Below are 16,873 nucleotides of genomic sequence, written 5' to 3'. Positions count from 1 at the left end.
CTTCCTTAGCCTAAGAAATCCTGCTGGGATCTCGTCTTCAAACTTGCTAAATTTTTCTCTGCTTTTACAGCTTTATTCTGCATCCCTCCATTTACCCATGCAACAGTTGTCCGCCTGAATATTTCTTACCATGCAGAGATTCTACAATCACTTGGGAGAGAGGAAAAGTCAGAAAGCTGCAGAGAGGGTGGGCATAGCAGCAGGAAGGTTTGGAGAGAACCTTCCAGGATGCTGACATGCCTGGCCCCTGAGGCAGTTTCAGTCATGAAGCACTGAGGACGGATGCAGCTCTCAAATACGTTTTGTCTAGTAAGCTCAATGTTTTCGAAAATCCATACTTCTGGCTTTTGAAAATGCAAAGATCTTAGCTCACATTCCCATGGCAACAATTGGATGGAGTATGTAGCGATGGTCCCTTTAGAAAAGGCAGGTCTTCTTCAGTGTGTCAGAATCTGTTGTTTTAATCCAGGGCCTCCTGACTCATTTATTGACCTCCGTGGCCCTTGAAGGCCTTGAGTGTGCAACCCCTCTCTCCAGTTAAAAGGCTGGCACTCTGCAGTTTAGTCACATGGTGTAATCTGCCATAGGAAGGGCCTCCACCTTCAAGATCCCCCATGCATCTCTCCATGGAGAGAACTACAGCATGAAACTGAGCAGGAATTCCTGTTCACAGACCTGACTGGGTAGAGCTTATAGTCCTCCCACCTAGCTGATGAGAACTTTGGAGGGTAGCTAGATGGCATCGTGTGGAAGGAAACTTTTTAGGCCACATGTGTGGCAAGAATGGGCATTGTGGGAGTTGTCACCCAGTCAGGGCAAACAGGAAACTGGAATTGACTTTAGTCAACTTGAGCAACTTGAGCAACTCAGTCTTGAGCAATTCAGTCTTGAGCAAGTCAGAAAACTATCCCAAAGTTTCTAGAGTGAAAACTTGGACATGGTATTCAGGATGTCTTAACAAGAAACAAAAAGGAGTCATTTCAAAGCATTTACAAAAATACATCTTTGAATCCAAGGGAGCTTCTACTTTGGTAGGACATAAACAGACTTTAAATAATTCAAGATTACCTTTTAGACTTAGCACGTAGGAAAATACACACTCATTAAATAAATCCACGCCGTGGGATATGGAGCTGGGGAAATGGGTTTCTGCAAACAAAGGGATTTTTATTTTTCTCCAGGTGTTTCAGAGTATAAAGGTCAGTTATAGTTATAGGGAAGAGAAGAAGAATCTCTGACATATCAGAAAAAACAAATATGTGTCTGAATCTTATGGATTCCAGTAGTATACGTGCATGTCTGACCTACCAGGGGATGCTGACTTCTTAGAAAAGCTATATAGATCTTTACATAGTTTGAGTGCTTCTGTTTCTTTTCTTATATTTTTTCCTGGTTGTTAAGCCATCCTGTATGTATTCCCTTGGGGTACTTTTTGTTGTTGACTATTAACAGCTCAATGATACCGTTTATTTACTTGATAAAGCAGAATAATGTGACTTTTGAGATAAATGTGAGACCACTGCTTACAACTGGGTCATTGTACTTTCATGGAAGTTAAACATCATCTTTTTCCAAGGCTGCAGACCTACATTTTTACTTATTAACCATCTTTTCAGGTTTGTTTTCATGTTACCTGTATTCCTCCTTTAGACAGGCTGGGAGGCCACATGGGGATTGGGACTTATTGAGCCTATCTTTCATTATGCTGAAAATAAGGTTTGCAAGTCTCCTTCTAGATGGGCCTTCCTTAGTTTTCGTTTGCAGCTAATAAACCAAATAAAGCCATTTTAGTGCTGAGATGCTCGTTTTCACCTAACAAGCTATCATTTGTCATTTATAATGGACAGGACCCAAGATAATAAAGCATTTGGCTTGTTTTCCTTTCACAGCTTTACCTTGGGTGTAGATCCAGACAGTTAATGAGCAATAATTTCAGATTCTTAGGTGTTAGGCATCTCCCAAAAAGGACCAGAGAAGGAAGTATTTGATAATACTCATTAAGATGGCTTGAGCTGTGAGTATTAACAATATTTTTTAACTTTTATTTCATTGTTTAACCACAGATACGTTGTGGAGAAGGGAAAACTAAACAATTAACCTTCTAGTTCTACAAGGTTCAGATGAATGGACTTTCTCAAATTCAAGCTGGGTTGGTCAAAATAGGGTGTTGTTACCAGTCTCACTAGGAAACGATTACTGATTCAACTCATGGTATATGGAGAAGAATTGACTTACAGAGAGGTGGATAGTGAAGGTGGGGGTAAGGAGTACAAGAACCAAAAGAGAAAGCCTGGGGACTGAGAACTAGTGGCCTGGAACCTCTTATATCTCTAAACCAAAAGGAAGAGAGAAGGGGCTAGTTACTTAACTAAAGAGTCCATAATGAAGGCTTTCTTGAGATCAGGGATCTTTTGTGGAAGGATGCACCCACTCAAGACAACCTCACTGGGAAGGACCTGGAGGAATGTAAACATCCTGACTCTCCCCTCCTCCATCAAAGGCTTCCCAAATGCCAGAGTGAGAAAGGAGCCCATTCATTTGTCTCTACAGTCAGCCTTCCAGGACCGAGAGGAACAAGGTGGGAAAAGGTGGGATGGGTCAGGAGGGGAACAGGGATCTAGAACATAGGTCCCAAATGACATCTTTTTTTTTTTTTAAGGGAGCAAGAGGGAGAGAGCACAAGCGGGGGTGGGGGGGCAAAGAGAGAGAGGGAGAGAGAGAGAGAGCGTGCATGCGCGTGTGTGCGCTAGAGAGAGACAGACTCTTATGCAGTCTCCACACCCAGCATGGGGCCCATTGTGGGGCTTGATCCCATAACCCTGGGATCCTGACCTAATCCAAAATGGAGAGTCAGATGCTCAACCTACTGAGCCAACCAGGTGACCCTAAATTACATTTTTTTGATAGTTGGTTGAGCCTGTGCCTCAAGGGATAGAATATTTGGGAATTCTTTTGTAGAGAAAGTCTAACAACTTGAAAACTCCACTGAAGTCCATAAAAGGTTAAACTACGGGTGAGAGAAGGTGTGACCAACCAATGATTTAGATCACTTTGAGGTGAAAAGTTTTGTTAAATTTCATCCTGAGCAGGCTGTGGGAAGTAATCTGCTCCAGACATGTTATTCTGACATTTCCTGAACTGCTAAATAAATAGATCAGACTTCTACACAATAGATTACAATAAGGTCAGACAGTGATATCAGTAATTTTAGAATATTGTCTATAGCTCAGGGTGTTTTTTGATGACGGTGACATTGGATGCTGTTAGTAGGTGAAAAATGAATTCTGTAGATTCCTCCCTTCCGGATATTAAATCTTACAGGGCTGCCCAGTTCTGCCCAGGCAATTTAGAGAAGCCCTACATCTGGTGGGATGTTGATTTTTATAATTACAAATGTTTTAATGGGTAACTTTCTTGGAGGTTTTTTGTTTCATTTTGTTTTGCTTAATGTACATGAATTTAAACTTTTGATGCTAAGGCATACATAGTATCTTCAATGAGTATTTTGGTGTCCATCATTAGGGGTGTGAAGTTTGAGGGTGGGGTCACTTTACTAAGATGGACAGAGGGTGGGATTTTAGGAAATAAACCAGAAGTATGTTGTCATACATACTTTGTAGTATGTATGACAAAGATTTGGGGCAGTATACTGATTTTCACAAATATATGGGAAAGATCTGTTATGAGAAGAAACATATGTATGTATTTTTAAAATTATTTTACTTAAAAATTTTAATGTAAATTTTAGTGCATAATGAATAGCTTGTAACTTATTAAGATCTTGGTTGAAGCTTACATTTTGACTTTCTGAGTTATATATTTATCCATTGGGGTTTTGATACGAATTTTTGTCAATCCTTTGTTTCTCCAGAAAACTAAATAATCTAATCTATTTATCTGAACAGATGTATGAAGCATCACAGAATCATTATATTGCCACCTTCATCTTACACTAGACTTGTTATTTACGGAAACAGTGGGTTTTGCTATTAACTAAATTTATCTTCATTTCTCTATGGTGTGAAGTGTGAATCTGTGTGGTCCCAAGTTTTGGCTCTGTCTGCTTAGCTAATTTTTTTTAATCGATGTCAGTCGTGAATACAGGCAACAAAATCACCCATAGAAGCATTTTTCCACCTTTCCTGTAGGAACGGTTACCCTGTGGAGACCGTTATGTTGCAGCAATAGATAGTAGACATCCAGCTTATAGATTAATAAATGGGTCTTTCACCAGGTTGCCAATTTTATGGGTATTTTCTATTTTAACTCTCTCATGAATGATGATGGAGCATACATATTCACATTCATCAAGATGACATAAATCTGAGAGGACTGGACAAAATACTACTCAGAAAGAATGTGCCAGTAAATATTCTTAGTCTGCACCAATGTGATTCCCATTACAAATAAGATACAGATATTGCCTTATGAGCAGTGAGTATCCTGCTTTGAAAGCAATTATCTGTTAACCTGGGAAAGCAGTTTTGTAACTAAAATATTTTTTAACAGTCAATTCTGATAGTTGAGCTCTTAAGTGAGAATTGTATGCCTCTTTTTTTTTTTTTTTTAAAGCCTTTAATGTTTCCTGGTGAATGGGTAAGACCAAAACCTCCGGGTTCGTTTTTATTCTTTTCTTTTAGTTTGAAATGGCTCTGTGGCCAAATTATACATCATAGAAGTTTTTGCAAGAGCTGTTTTAAACACATGACACTCAAAAAAAGAACCTTGCTTTTGCCATTCTGGATGTCCAAGTAGTTTTTGTAATCCTGACAATGGTTCTGATTCTCAGTTCAAAAGGATATGGGAAATGTCTCTGCAGAGGATAAAAAAAAAAAAAAAATGTCTGTGCTGTTCCCTCAAATATCTGTATTCTTCAGTCATTTTAACTTCTTGTCTCCTGTGCCTGCTTATAATGCCAACCAATATTTCCATCTTTAGATATTTTTTTCTTTTTCCTGTTAATAGCTGACTTAACCCCAGCTACAGTGTTTGCTGGCAAGTGAGGAAACATTTGTATCCCATTCTTGGAGTGGCCTTGGCATTCATGGTTGGTGTTCTTGATTACAAAAGCCTTCCAGTTTTGCAGACACTTACTTACCACTTATAAATGTGATGTAAATAGTGACATGATTAGTATCCTTGGGGAGAAAGACCCTAGATCCCTGGGGCATCCAAACACTCAGTACACTAGCTCCTGAATTCATTGGCGATCAAATTTCCAACCCTTTGACTCTTGTAGAAAATGAGTAAAATAGGATGTAGAAGTTAGAACACAGATCGTCCACTAAAGTTGTCCTAAGCTAGAATCCATACTATTTGACCAGATGACTTTTTTCATACAGGATTACACAGGCCTAGAGTTTCTTAGGACACATGTTAGAAAGCTTTCACTTTCTAATAGGCGCTCATCTGGAGAGGAAGTGTGGCATAATAATGTCTATGGTGCACTATTCATAGTATTTTTTAACCTATTAAAATAACCAGTATTCATAACGGAAGGTGCCTTTGTCCTGCCTAGTGCTGGAAGTCGATATTCATTTGTTTGTTTGTTTTTGGTTTTCATGTACTTAAACATACATGATTAATGAGATTGTAGTCATTATGCTGGATGTGAATTAGGTTTCCTTACTAATTTTTTTTTTTTTTTTTGTACAGAAAAGGCAGTGTTGACAGACTAAATCTTTCAGTTCTAATTATCAAAGTTTGTGTTATGTGACTCCAAAGTTAGGGAGGCAAACCTATAATACACTTGATTTGACTCTTTCCTCCACTGTGTGGCAGACATTGCTTATAGGTCACAGATCCCCCTAAACCAGGTCATGACCCTAACCTCGTTCTCAACACAGTACTCCAAATAGCCCTGCAGAGTTACTGCACCTTGCAGTGACCATTCCATCACCTAATACTTAAAATCTACATCAACAGTATGTCTCAAATGGCATATTCTCCATTAGAATTTTATGGATCATAATTAGAAATAATTAATATTTCCATATTCTAGTAATAATAATAATAATGGCAAAGGGATAATTTTCACCATGACAGAAATGACAAGAAGATTTATCAGTCTACAGAGAGAGGTCTTATAGGGACATCTGTTTGTTTCAGGAGAGACTCTAAATTTTGAGGGCCAGGATCCACTCTTACACCATCATCATCACTCTGCGATCCCATCTAAGGATTGCAGACAGCAAGCTCTGGACAGCTCTTTAACTGTGAACAGGAAACATTGGATAGTAAAGAACTGAAACCCGTTGCTCCAGAAAACTGTAAAGATCTCTTCCCTCTGATCCATTTTAATAAGGCTTTGGGATTTGGAAGCAAGAAATACATGGGTACCAGAATATAGGACTCAGAAATGTGCCCTTGAAGTTTAGAATAGAGCCAAAGTAGTGTTGGGGCTTTGGACTAATCGTGGAAGTCACTGGCTATAGAGAGACAGCTGGGAGGAATAGAAAGGCCATGAACTTTGAAGTAAGACTGACTTGGTCCAAATCATGCCTCCATTGTTTCCTAGCTCTGTGCCCTTGAACAAGTGATTTTAAGCTCTTTGAGCCTCAGCTTACTTACTGGGGCAGTGGTAGTATGTGATTACTAGCACCTAGGAAAATCAACATGCAATACATATTCATCCTCCATACCATTTTACTTATTTTAGTGAGGAGAAGATTGCAGGATATAACTAGGAAGGAATTAAGGAAGAGAAGAATAAATCAAGGACAAATCAGACATTTCCCTCCGTTTATTCTGGCTGTTCTCAGAGGTCACGCTCAATGGAAACTTGGCTCTCCATCCAGATACTGTTTATCTACAGATGCTATTTCTATGCTATCAGTTTTGGAATAACTGATTCCAGGGTTGGAATAAAATGGTTGGGTTTATCTTGAATGAGTAATTAAAAATGCCAAATGTTTGATATTAAGGGTGGTATATAAAGATATTTCTTTTGACTCTGAGATTATTCAGGCTGTGTTGTGTAAACTTACTAAGAAATGGAAGAAATTAAAAGGGCAGAGTGAGAGGGTGAGTTTTTCAAGAGATACTCTTGTTCTCATGACATTCATTGGGATTTGGAGGGTGTATCATTTGCTTTAACCCAGCAATCCTAGTGCACAAATTTTCACAAAAGAACATAATTTGAAATTCCAAGAATAAACCAAAAGTAGAAAAGCAAGCCAGAGCAGCTCATCCCAGTTGAACTGAGCAGTCGCCTTATTTATAAGTTTACAACAAAACCCAAGATTGAATTCCTCACCTGAATCACTTCCTTATTGACTGAATCCATTTAGACTCCCCTCTAATTTAGCGGAGTATTTTTATTAAAGGCAGGCATACAAACATCAATTATCCAAGCTGCATCTAATTTCCTTCACCGTTTATTTTCCTTCGTTGGCTGCCAATGGATTAGAAGGCATGATTAGAATTCAGCAGGAAAATAAAAACAACAACAAAAAAGAGAAAAGCAGTTTAACAGAAACAGATGCTTAAACAAGAGCAACAACATTTGGAATTAAAGTAACTTGTGATTTAAAAAATGCCCTTATCTTGCCTAATATAAACATGCTTGCTTGATTTTTATCAGTCTTGCCTACTGTAACGAGACCACATTAGCATGCTGAATTAGAATAAGCAGAGGCAAAACCCACTGGTCGCACCGACTGTGCTTATTGTAGATATTACCATGTGTTTTAAATGCAGCCAGTACTTCAGCATTTGCAATCACCGTTACAAAATGGCTTGCTTATTGGTGAAGGCGATTTGTTCGCTTCCAGCCAATGTTAGAAAGAGAGTTAGCAAGAGAATGTTAACAAGAGAATAAAGAAAAGGCATTCAAGACATTTTATGGACTTGTGAAAGGTACAGACTTTGTTTCAGGGAAATGATATTAACATTGGCATGGGCACATTTATTTAATCAGCTACTGCTACAGTGATGGCAAGAAAATGGTGAGCCAAAGGAAGAGGACTTACATTGTGAAAAGTTCTATCAAAGAGATTTCAAACGACGCAAAGGAGAGGTGGTGGTTGCAGTGGACTTGAGGCTAACCACGAATCAAATCATGTCTGTGTCAGAAGGTGACAAACTTTGGCCTACAGGGCAAATCCGACCCACTTGTTTTTGTAAATAAAGTTTTATTGGAACACAGCCACACTTATTCATTTATATATTGTCTGGGACAGCTTGCATGCTACAGTGGCAGAGTTGAGTAGTTGGGACACAGACTGATCTACAAAGCCTAAAATACTTACTGTCCCTTAAGGGAATAAGTTTGCCAGCCCCAACGTGTATGGTATGTGTCAGTGTTACCTGTTCCAGACAACCCTGCGTGTAGTGTGGTGAAACAGACCGTGGTTTGAACTTGGGACCTCTTAACAGCTAGGAGACCCTAAACTCTCTGAGCCTCAGTCAGCTCATAAAATGGAGGTCATTAAACCTATCACATAACTTAATATGGTTGCTGAATCAATGCTAATTCCCTTTCCACTGTCCCTGAATTCTGTGCAGGTGCCTTGAAACCAAAGGCTTCTCAGACTCCTATTCATGATGTTTACTCTGTTAAGACTCTGCATGATTTGATCCCAACCGGGGGTGGTCCATCTCATTTCCCACCACTCAACTTCTCAGGCTCCGGGTACATGAGCCTCAGGTGGGGAAAATGGTTATCCCCACCTCATATACTACTCATTTGTTAAACATGTTAATACATGTAAAATAATTAGAATCCTGTCTACCATCTGCTAAATGCCTGGTAAACATTAGCTCTTGTTCTTTGTAATTATTATTAGTTTTAATTCTTATGGACACTTCTTCCAGAAAAGTATACATTCACATAGCATTTTATAATAGTTGCAAAGAACTCACAATTCCGCCGAAACTTGTACCCCTATCCTACACACACAGACTACATGTTATCCTTTGTCATTATCTGCCTTTGAGACCAAATCCTAAAGGAGAGTCTGGTCACAGGACTTATCTAAAATTACCCCCAAAAACTGTAGCGTGTGTGTGAGTTGAGGAGCTTGAAGTTCCCTCATTTCATCAGATCCTCAAAGAGATTATGTTGCCAAAAAAGGGTTTTAGTCTGTGATTCTGTTGGTTTCTTTGTTTATATGGGGTTGAAAGAAGCTTGATAAATACCAACGGCTATATCGCTTTTCTTCTTTTGAAGTTCATTCTTTACTTTTAATTGTGGACTCAAATATGCAGGCAGAGGGTATCTTGCAAAGCCAGACACACAGAGACATTTGAAAGCCCTGCATTTGGACCCCCTGACCACCTGCACAGCTGCCAGCAGCCGCCGCAGACCTCGCCGTGGGAGTAGCTGTCTGGGGGCCGGGGACCTGCGCCGTGCATCTGGCACCGTAACTGCCTCACTAGATGATCTTTACTTTTGTGAAACAGTAAATAGCAACCCTTGTAATTCTCACCTGAGAATTCAGAGAAGCCTGTTGGTGAAAGCACTTAGGAATCTTCCGGGAAAATCTCTTGATACTTAAATAGAACTAACCGCTGCCTTTTTTTTTTTTTTTTTTTTTTTTAGCTTTCTCTTTGCCAGGAAAACAAAACAAAAGACTACTTAAAGTTGCTATTGCTATTGTCATGGAACAATTAGTGGTTGTCATAACGAATGGACACGTGACGGACACGTGGAAAATGGGACATGCTTTATACATGTTAAATAATAACAGTGATGTCACAAGGCTTTCCTTTGCAGAGTGTCTTAATTTCATTCTCAGTTTGAGATTGCGGATTGCAGTAGTTAATTATAGAAATCGGTCCAGAGTGAAACTTTAAATGAGATTTCCATTAAAGTGCATGACTGCAGCAAATTGCTATATAGTGGAAGAGAATGGCATCATCTCTCGTGGACTGGGGTCTTCCACCACCCCTGCGGGTGATCTTGCTCGCTGTGCTGTATGGCAAGGCACGTCTTCTAAGCAGTCACCTTTCCCTGAGCTAAGCAGTCTGTGTACTTCTGTGTCTTGTCGTTCTTTTAAAAGTCCTGACTTGTTAGTATAGGTCAAACTCTTTGTCTTTCTTTGTTTCTCATTGCTTTCTTTCCCTTTCTCTCATTTTTACATTTTTTTTTAACATTTATTCATTTTGAGAGACAGAGAGAGATAATGTGATCAGGGGAGGGGCACAGAGAAGGGGAGACGCAGAATCTGAAGCGGAATCCAGGCTCTGAGCTGTCAGCACAGAGCCTGATGCAGGGCTTGAACTCATAAACCATGAGATCATGACCTGAGCCGAAGTCGGACGCCCAACTGACTGAGCCACCCGGGCGCCCCTCCTTTTTTACATTCCTGATCTTTCTCTCTCTCTCCTCCACCCCTCTCACGTGGGCTATACTTCCCATCTCAACATTCACTACTTTCATGAAAGGCTGCTTTCAGACACCTTGCCTTCACCGAGCTCTGGAAAGAGAAGGAATAAGCAAAAAGAACCAAGTACTCACCCTGGACCTTTGGCACCTGCAACTCCATCCCCATTTAATCTGTAGGTCCCGAACGAACTAAGTGGGGTGTTTGCTCTGCCTTCGTCATGGCTGCTCCCTTTCACCTGAGTTCCTACTCTTTCCTTTTCTTTGCTGACTGTAACAAAAAAGAGGTTTCTCAGAAAGCCTCTTGAGAAGCAGCAGTCTGCATCACTGGCTTTGCCTTCCCCTCACCTTAGCTCTGCAAGGGGTCTATTAACTGTGGATTGTAATCACCAGGTTACTTACTGGTCTGGCTCTCAAACTAGTCTCTGAATTCCTTGAGGACAGGGAACATAACCTTATTCATGTCCACATCCTAAGCACTTAACTCTGTACCCAGTATAAGGATGATGGTCATGAAGCATCTATTGAAGTTAATTCATTCACTCTTGAAACCACCATTTATTTGATGATTATGCTACGACATGGATTGTGCTAGCTGCTGATGGAAAAAACCCATGGCCCCGGTTGTAGAGGAGCACAAAGGTGACCCTTCTTTGCTAGGAGTGCAGTTGCAGGATGAGAGGTGAATAAACTACAGTAGAGAACAATAGTCCATTTCTCAGTGAGTGGAACAAGGGTGATTAATCATTCCTCCACTGTTGGAAAAGAGGGCATTTTCCTGGGGTCTGTACCGGTCCACATGGTTGGCTTACTTTTAGCTACAAGTTGTTAAATGAAGAGTATGTATTTTTAAAGTGTATCTATTTGTAATACCAGATGCTCACTAAACACTGTGAGATATTGACACGCCAATCCAGAGCTCACATGGACACTCCCTGCAGGGCATGCACCTCCTCAATAGCACTGAGACAGGAGGTCATGGGTATCTTTTCTTGCTCCCCACCTCCTACCTATTTAGGTGAATTCACATAAGTTTGTTGTGTGCGATATAACTACTCTGTAAAGATGAGTGAAACTGATCAATTCACCCTAACCTAATGAGGCAGGAGAAGTTCACCTAGAACTTTTTGACCTCTGAATTCATCCTTAAAGAACGTATAGGTTGAAACGTGGCAGAGGTCTACAGGTGCCAACGTGTGCTTTACCAGAAAAGCCTAGTTTTCCTTACACAAACCTGAGTGAGCCTCAGCAGTTACTAAGTTTCTCTCTTGGACCCCGTGGAGTCATTATTGCTCTTGAGTGTTTTTTATTTCATTGTTTTGGCAAGTTCCTCTCCATCCCACAGCTATTTGGAAACTACTTCTGTACGAAGCCTCAGTGCTAACAGCATTTAATAGCTGTCATTAGAAAGCAGGCTTCTGCTTACCAGTCAGCCTGCTGTGAATGTTAATGGGAGATTTCTGTTTGGGGAGTGGCCCCAACCTCTAACTGGTTTGAAAAAATATTGGTCATTTATTTTATTCATAAGACGTTACCTTTTGATTGGACTTCCGTAAGTTTGCGTTTCCATTATATTCTAATTCAGCATAGCTGTAGTGTACTGAACGAGGCTTTCTTATTTCTTACATGCTATCTAGGTAACCTGTCCATTTTCATCATGGCTTGTTGCAAATAAATGCATATATAAGTATCCTTTGAGTACTTTGCAGGCATGTACTAAGTGGTTTACGTGTATTACCTCATTTAGGCCTTCCAACAACCTTACAGACAAGGTACTGTTAGTCCCATTTTTTAGAGCAGGAAACTGTGTTCGGGACAGGTATATACCGCTTGCAAGATTCAAGTTCAGAGATTTGACACGCATGAAGAATCAGCAGGCAAGCTAGAGAGCTGACTTCGAGCCTCACCACTGCTACATGTGAGCTGTGTAACCTCATGAATTCTCTGTGGAGCTTTATCAGCTACAGAGGGCTCACCCTCACTTTACTTACCGAATAGGGTTTGGGCAAGAATAAAAATTTTAAATGAGGGTTCATGTAACGGGCACTTTCTAAAACAGTGAAGTGCTGAACAAATACCAGGCAGTCTTTCCCGATATGTTTTGTGTAGTAAATTTAGCATATTTAGATGACAGGATTTGAAAATGGCATGCATCACACATATATATGCTTTAGTGTACCCTAATTTAATTGTGATGACGTTGGAATTTTGATGCCTCCAGTGTGATGAATAGCATTTTTCTCTGGGTGTTATCAATTAGTCTAGGTAATGAATTCTCTTCATTATCTTGTTCTTCATGTTAATTATACAGGATTTTCTTAAACCTATTTATCAAGTCAGGATAAGTCTATTTTTTTTTTTTTTTTTTTGCCCGCATGCCTTTGAATATGGAATGTGTACAAACAGGTTAACATAATCAGTTTAAATTTACATTTCTGAAAAATTCCAGTTACTGGTTTGACTTTCCTCCGATTCTTACTTGTGGTATGAGCTTGTATCTCATTCTTCTGGGGCTCTTTTTTTTTTTTTTTTAAATGAAAAAGGTTGTTATCTGAGATAATTAAACTATCTCTGGTTTTTGAGACTGTACCTTTAGCATATCAAAGAGGTATTAAGGAAGCATGGAAAAGCTTGAATCTTACCTGCTAGTACAAAACAACAAATAATTGGCTCTTAGTTTTGAAATATCCCATAAGGTACCATGACAGATAAAAATTTGAGTATAAATCATGGAGGGAAAAGAAATAAGTGCATGAGATTTTAAATGACCCTACTCATCCGGAAACAGTTCTAGACAACAACACAAGAAAACCAGAAGAGAGTATATAATAAATGTGTGGGGATTGATTTCATTTTGAGTTCAGAGAAGTGAGTGATAGAAGAATAGGGGTTCATATGGTAATGGTGTGTCTTGACCTTTACTAATTCAGTACTAAATTTTGACTTTCTTAACATCTTGTGGGCCTTCTGTCTTATAGTTTATAATCTGTGTTAAAACAACAACAGCAAGGAGTCTTAATGCTAATGTCAGCTAGCACTGTTTTGACGGGCACCTTCCTGTTTTTGATTTCAGGTGGAAGCCATCCTTGTCAATATTTTTGGTGGGATCGTCAACTGTGCCATTATTGCCAACGGCATCACCAAAGCCTGTCGGGAGCTGGAACTCAAGGTGCCCTTGGTGGTCCGGCTGGAAGGTGAGTTACAGTCGATTTCCACAGCGCCCATACCCCTTCTCCAAGACTGGGTGACCAGCGTGTTTTGCACTCACAATCTTCCTAGGACAATGTGAAGAAACCCTGGATTAAATAAGGTGAAACAGATGCTGTACAGCAGTGCTTCTCCGAGTCTCTATCAGGGTAGCAAGGACTGCAAGTCTCCAAGAATGGCATACGTTATGATTCTCCAGATTTTCCATACTCATTCCAGTGGGGAGCCGTTTTATTTTGAATCCTTTCATGAGAGGAGTGCTTTGGGAAAAAACACACTGAGAAAGGCTGCTCCCAGAATCATTCATCCTGGGGGAGCACTGCTTGTTGAGCCTTTTGGTCTCAGGACTCCTTTACTTGTTAAAATCGAGGACCCTAAAGAGCACAAGGTTTATTCTGGGTTATAACTGTTGGTATTAACTAATTAACTAATTAAATTATTGAATTAACAACTTAATTTGGTAAGAGGTAAAACTAATTGGAACTTTTTAAACACTTCTTTTTAAACATTTTTTTGTGTTCTATTATTTTGTGTATAAATATAGATGCTATATATTTTATAAAAAATATCTTTTAAAATTTTTAGTGAGAATGGCAGGACTGTTTTACTTTTTACAAATCCCTTTAGCATCTGGCTTACTGTTGGCTCCTGCATAGTAGCTGTTGCAATATGTTGTTTTGGTTGAAGTGCCTGAAAAAATGTGACTTCTTAGAGATGTTTATTTGGAAAATGGGGGGGTTTCCTAATAACCATTTCATATAATTGTGAATTTTCTTCATTGGTATGACACTAAAGTTAATAGGTAGTAGTTTCTTTTTAAAGATTAGTTTTAGGCGAAACTTGACACTATTTCAGTGGGCTTTTGATACTCTTATATTAAAATCCATTGATCTGTCTTGCACATTAGATGCATTTTATACATGTATATCCTGCACTGTTCGGTATGCAAAATATTAGATTATGTAGATCTTCCAAAGTTTGGCACATTTCAACATACACTATCAAAAAGTTCACATTTGTTCATATCACAGCATCCTCATTGGAAAGACGTCTAAATATTGGCATGTTGTCAAGAGTGGTAGATGCAACTTTTCCAGAAATCTAATTTTCACTTTAAAGCATAAATTTTATCATCAGCCACACAACGGTCAGTTGCTTTCCTCAAAGTGATAGCCTCACTTCACTCATAGTTGAGAAAATTTCCACCACATCATGAAGTCAGGATGACCATAGTGTGTCCGTCATTCTTCCAAGAAAATAGAATATTCCATGGAAAATCAGGTGGTTTCGCTTGCTACTCAGACAGCTGCACAAATGCATTGTTTCAGAAGAGCCACCAGAGTTCAGGATGCCCCAGACTTGCTCTCTGTGCGTTTGCCGTTTGGTCACAGAGTATTCAAGAGACCTGTGCTCAAGACTTGATATTTAATAAAATTAATATTCTTGAAAAGGGCACCTGGGTGGCTCAGTTGGTTGAGCATGCAACTCTTGATTTCAGCTCAGGTCATGATCCCCATGTCGTGGGATCAAGCCCCGTATCAGGCTCCAGGCTAAGATTCCCTCTCTCCCACCCTCTGCCCCTCTACCCTGCTGGTGCTCTTCCTCTCCCTTTCCCTCTCTCTCTCTCTCTCTCTAAAAAAACATAAGTTAATATTCTTTTACTGTTCACCAAGGACACTCTTACCTGAAAGTGGCAACTTTTTACTACAAGTATGTGGTGGTGAAAACAGTGACTGTCAGTACAGCTTGGTTCCAGGACTCTGATTCCACAGTAATGTGCTGCTAGTTTCACCCTCCCTTGTTTTGCTTCATCAGTGCAAATCCCAACAGAGTATCATTGTTGTTGTTGTTGTTGTTGTTGTTGTTGTTGTGGAATAGTTTTACATCAGGAACTTCCCCAAGGTTCTGTGGACCACACTTTGAAAACTGCTGTAGGAGAGAAGCAAAAGAAGGACTTTAATGTGAGAACTACGCAGAAGGTCCAACCAGCTGATCAGCATATTCAGATTACAGTGATCCAGCTGCCTTCTGGGTAAATTTCTGCGATACTATTCTTGAGACAGCTCCTTTTCCTCAACTTCGGAGCTGGTGCCGTAATTCCCTAGAGACCTCAGGTCCTTCCCTTCAAGATAAAGTCCTGGGAGTTTTTGACCCTGTTCTGTATCCCTGTCCTTTGAGGTCAAGATTCCAGAAGAGCTGCAGCTTGGGTTTTGTTTGTTTGTTTGTTTGTTTTTTCTGTTTACTTCTTTCTGTTTCTTTTTTCTCTCGCTCTCTGCCACTCTCCTTTCACCCTGAGCCTCTCTGCCGCACAAGTGTAGATCTGTACCATATGGACTTGAAAGAAGTATGATTCCCCCCCCCCCCCCCAAAAAAAAATGGAAATAGCTGGAGTGCCAGTTGGCAGAGTTTAATATGGACATTAAAACATACGAGTGAATTACATCTTCTTAAAAATGTAAATGTGACATAATTGACCCCTATAAAAGTAATTTCAATAAAAGGAAAATTAGTGGCAAGGCTGCAGTGAAAAGAAAATTGACCAAGAAGTTAGTGGGTGCGTCAGTGTCGGTATAATTCTGGTTAAAATGTTGATGTCACACTGTTTTCAGGGTTCGAGTGACCACTGACCCTCAGCTTCTAAAAGTTAGCTCTCCTTGTGTTTTTAAAGGGGAGCAAGTCTCTACAAGCAGATTAGACTCATGTCTGTTCCTTGGAAATGACTAGAAATGAGTGTATACTAGGGCGGGCTCATTCTTTCTAGTGATGCTCACCATGCCTGTGTGGTCAGCAGAGGCCCCTAATTATTAGTCACGAGTACATTCATAGAAATGAAGTTTACTCCACTTTACTGTTTACTTTTTTTCTGAAGGAGCCCTTCTTTTATTTTCACCCTGCACTATTGTTCCAGAAGTATTAAATGATCCCCATCCTTTAACATATCCTTATTGTGTGTATCTGATTAATACACATGCTAAAATATGAAAAGTACCACTTCCAGCATTTTCTCCCCAATAGTCTTTGTTGGCTGTTATCAGACGTCTATCTGAGCTCCTAGGAAGAAGCTGGAAGTTTCTGTTTGTTAGACAATCAGATGTGCATCTTTTAAGTTATGGTGCTTCCAAAATATATGCTCGTGTTTTTTTAATTGATTAATTAATAAATACTATGTGCAGGTCATTGCGCTTTAGACATTAGGATGTATAGAAGTGTAAAAAAACTCTATCAGTTACTAGATAAGCAAAAATACAACAAAGAGAAAAAAGAAAAAATTAACAGTACAGATAATATATACAAAATGTTAACAGGTGTTTGCCCCAATAGATTCTGCTTCTATCTTAGTAG

General features: G+C 39.6%; 1 protein-coding gene across 2 annotated transcripts in view; it reads left to right on the top strand.

Annotated features, from left to right (window-relative positions):
• Positions 1 to 16,873, top strand: part of SUCLG2 (succinate-CoA ligase GDP-forming subunit beta) — a 330,026-nt gene that overhangs the window by 232,802 nt on the left and 80,351 nt on the right. For both annotated transcript variants that reach the window (XM_019469764.2, XM_019469763.2), the window contains exon 10: positions 13,398 to 13,518. In XM_019469764.2, the coding sequence (XP_019325309.1) occupies positions 13,398 to 13,518 (121 nt within the window). The remainder of the gene's footprint in view (positions 1 to 13,397; positions 13,519 to 16,873) is intronic.

Source organism: Panthera pardus, unplaced genomic scaffold (genome assembly GCF_024362965.1).
Source record: "Panthera pardus isolate Hobbes unplaced genomic scaffold, ASM2436296v1 HiC_scaffold_8, whole genome shotgun sequence".
NCBI classification, from domain to species: domain Eukaryota; kingdom Metazoa; phylum Chordata; class Mammalia; order Carnivora; family Felidae; genus Panthera; species Panthera pardus.
Note: the sequence above shows the minus strand (reverse complement) of the source record. Positions and strands in the feature narration are given on the sequence as shown.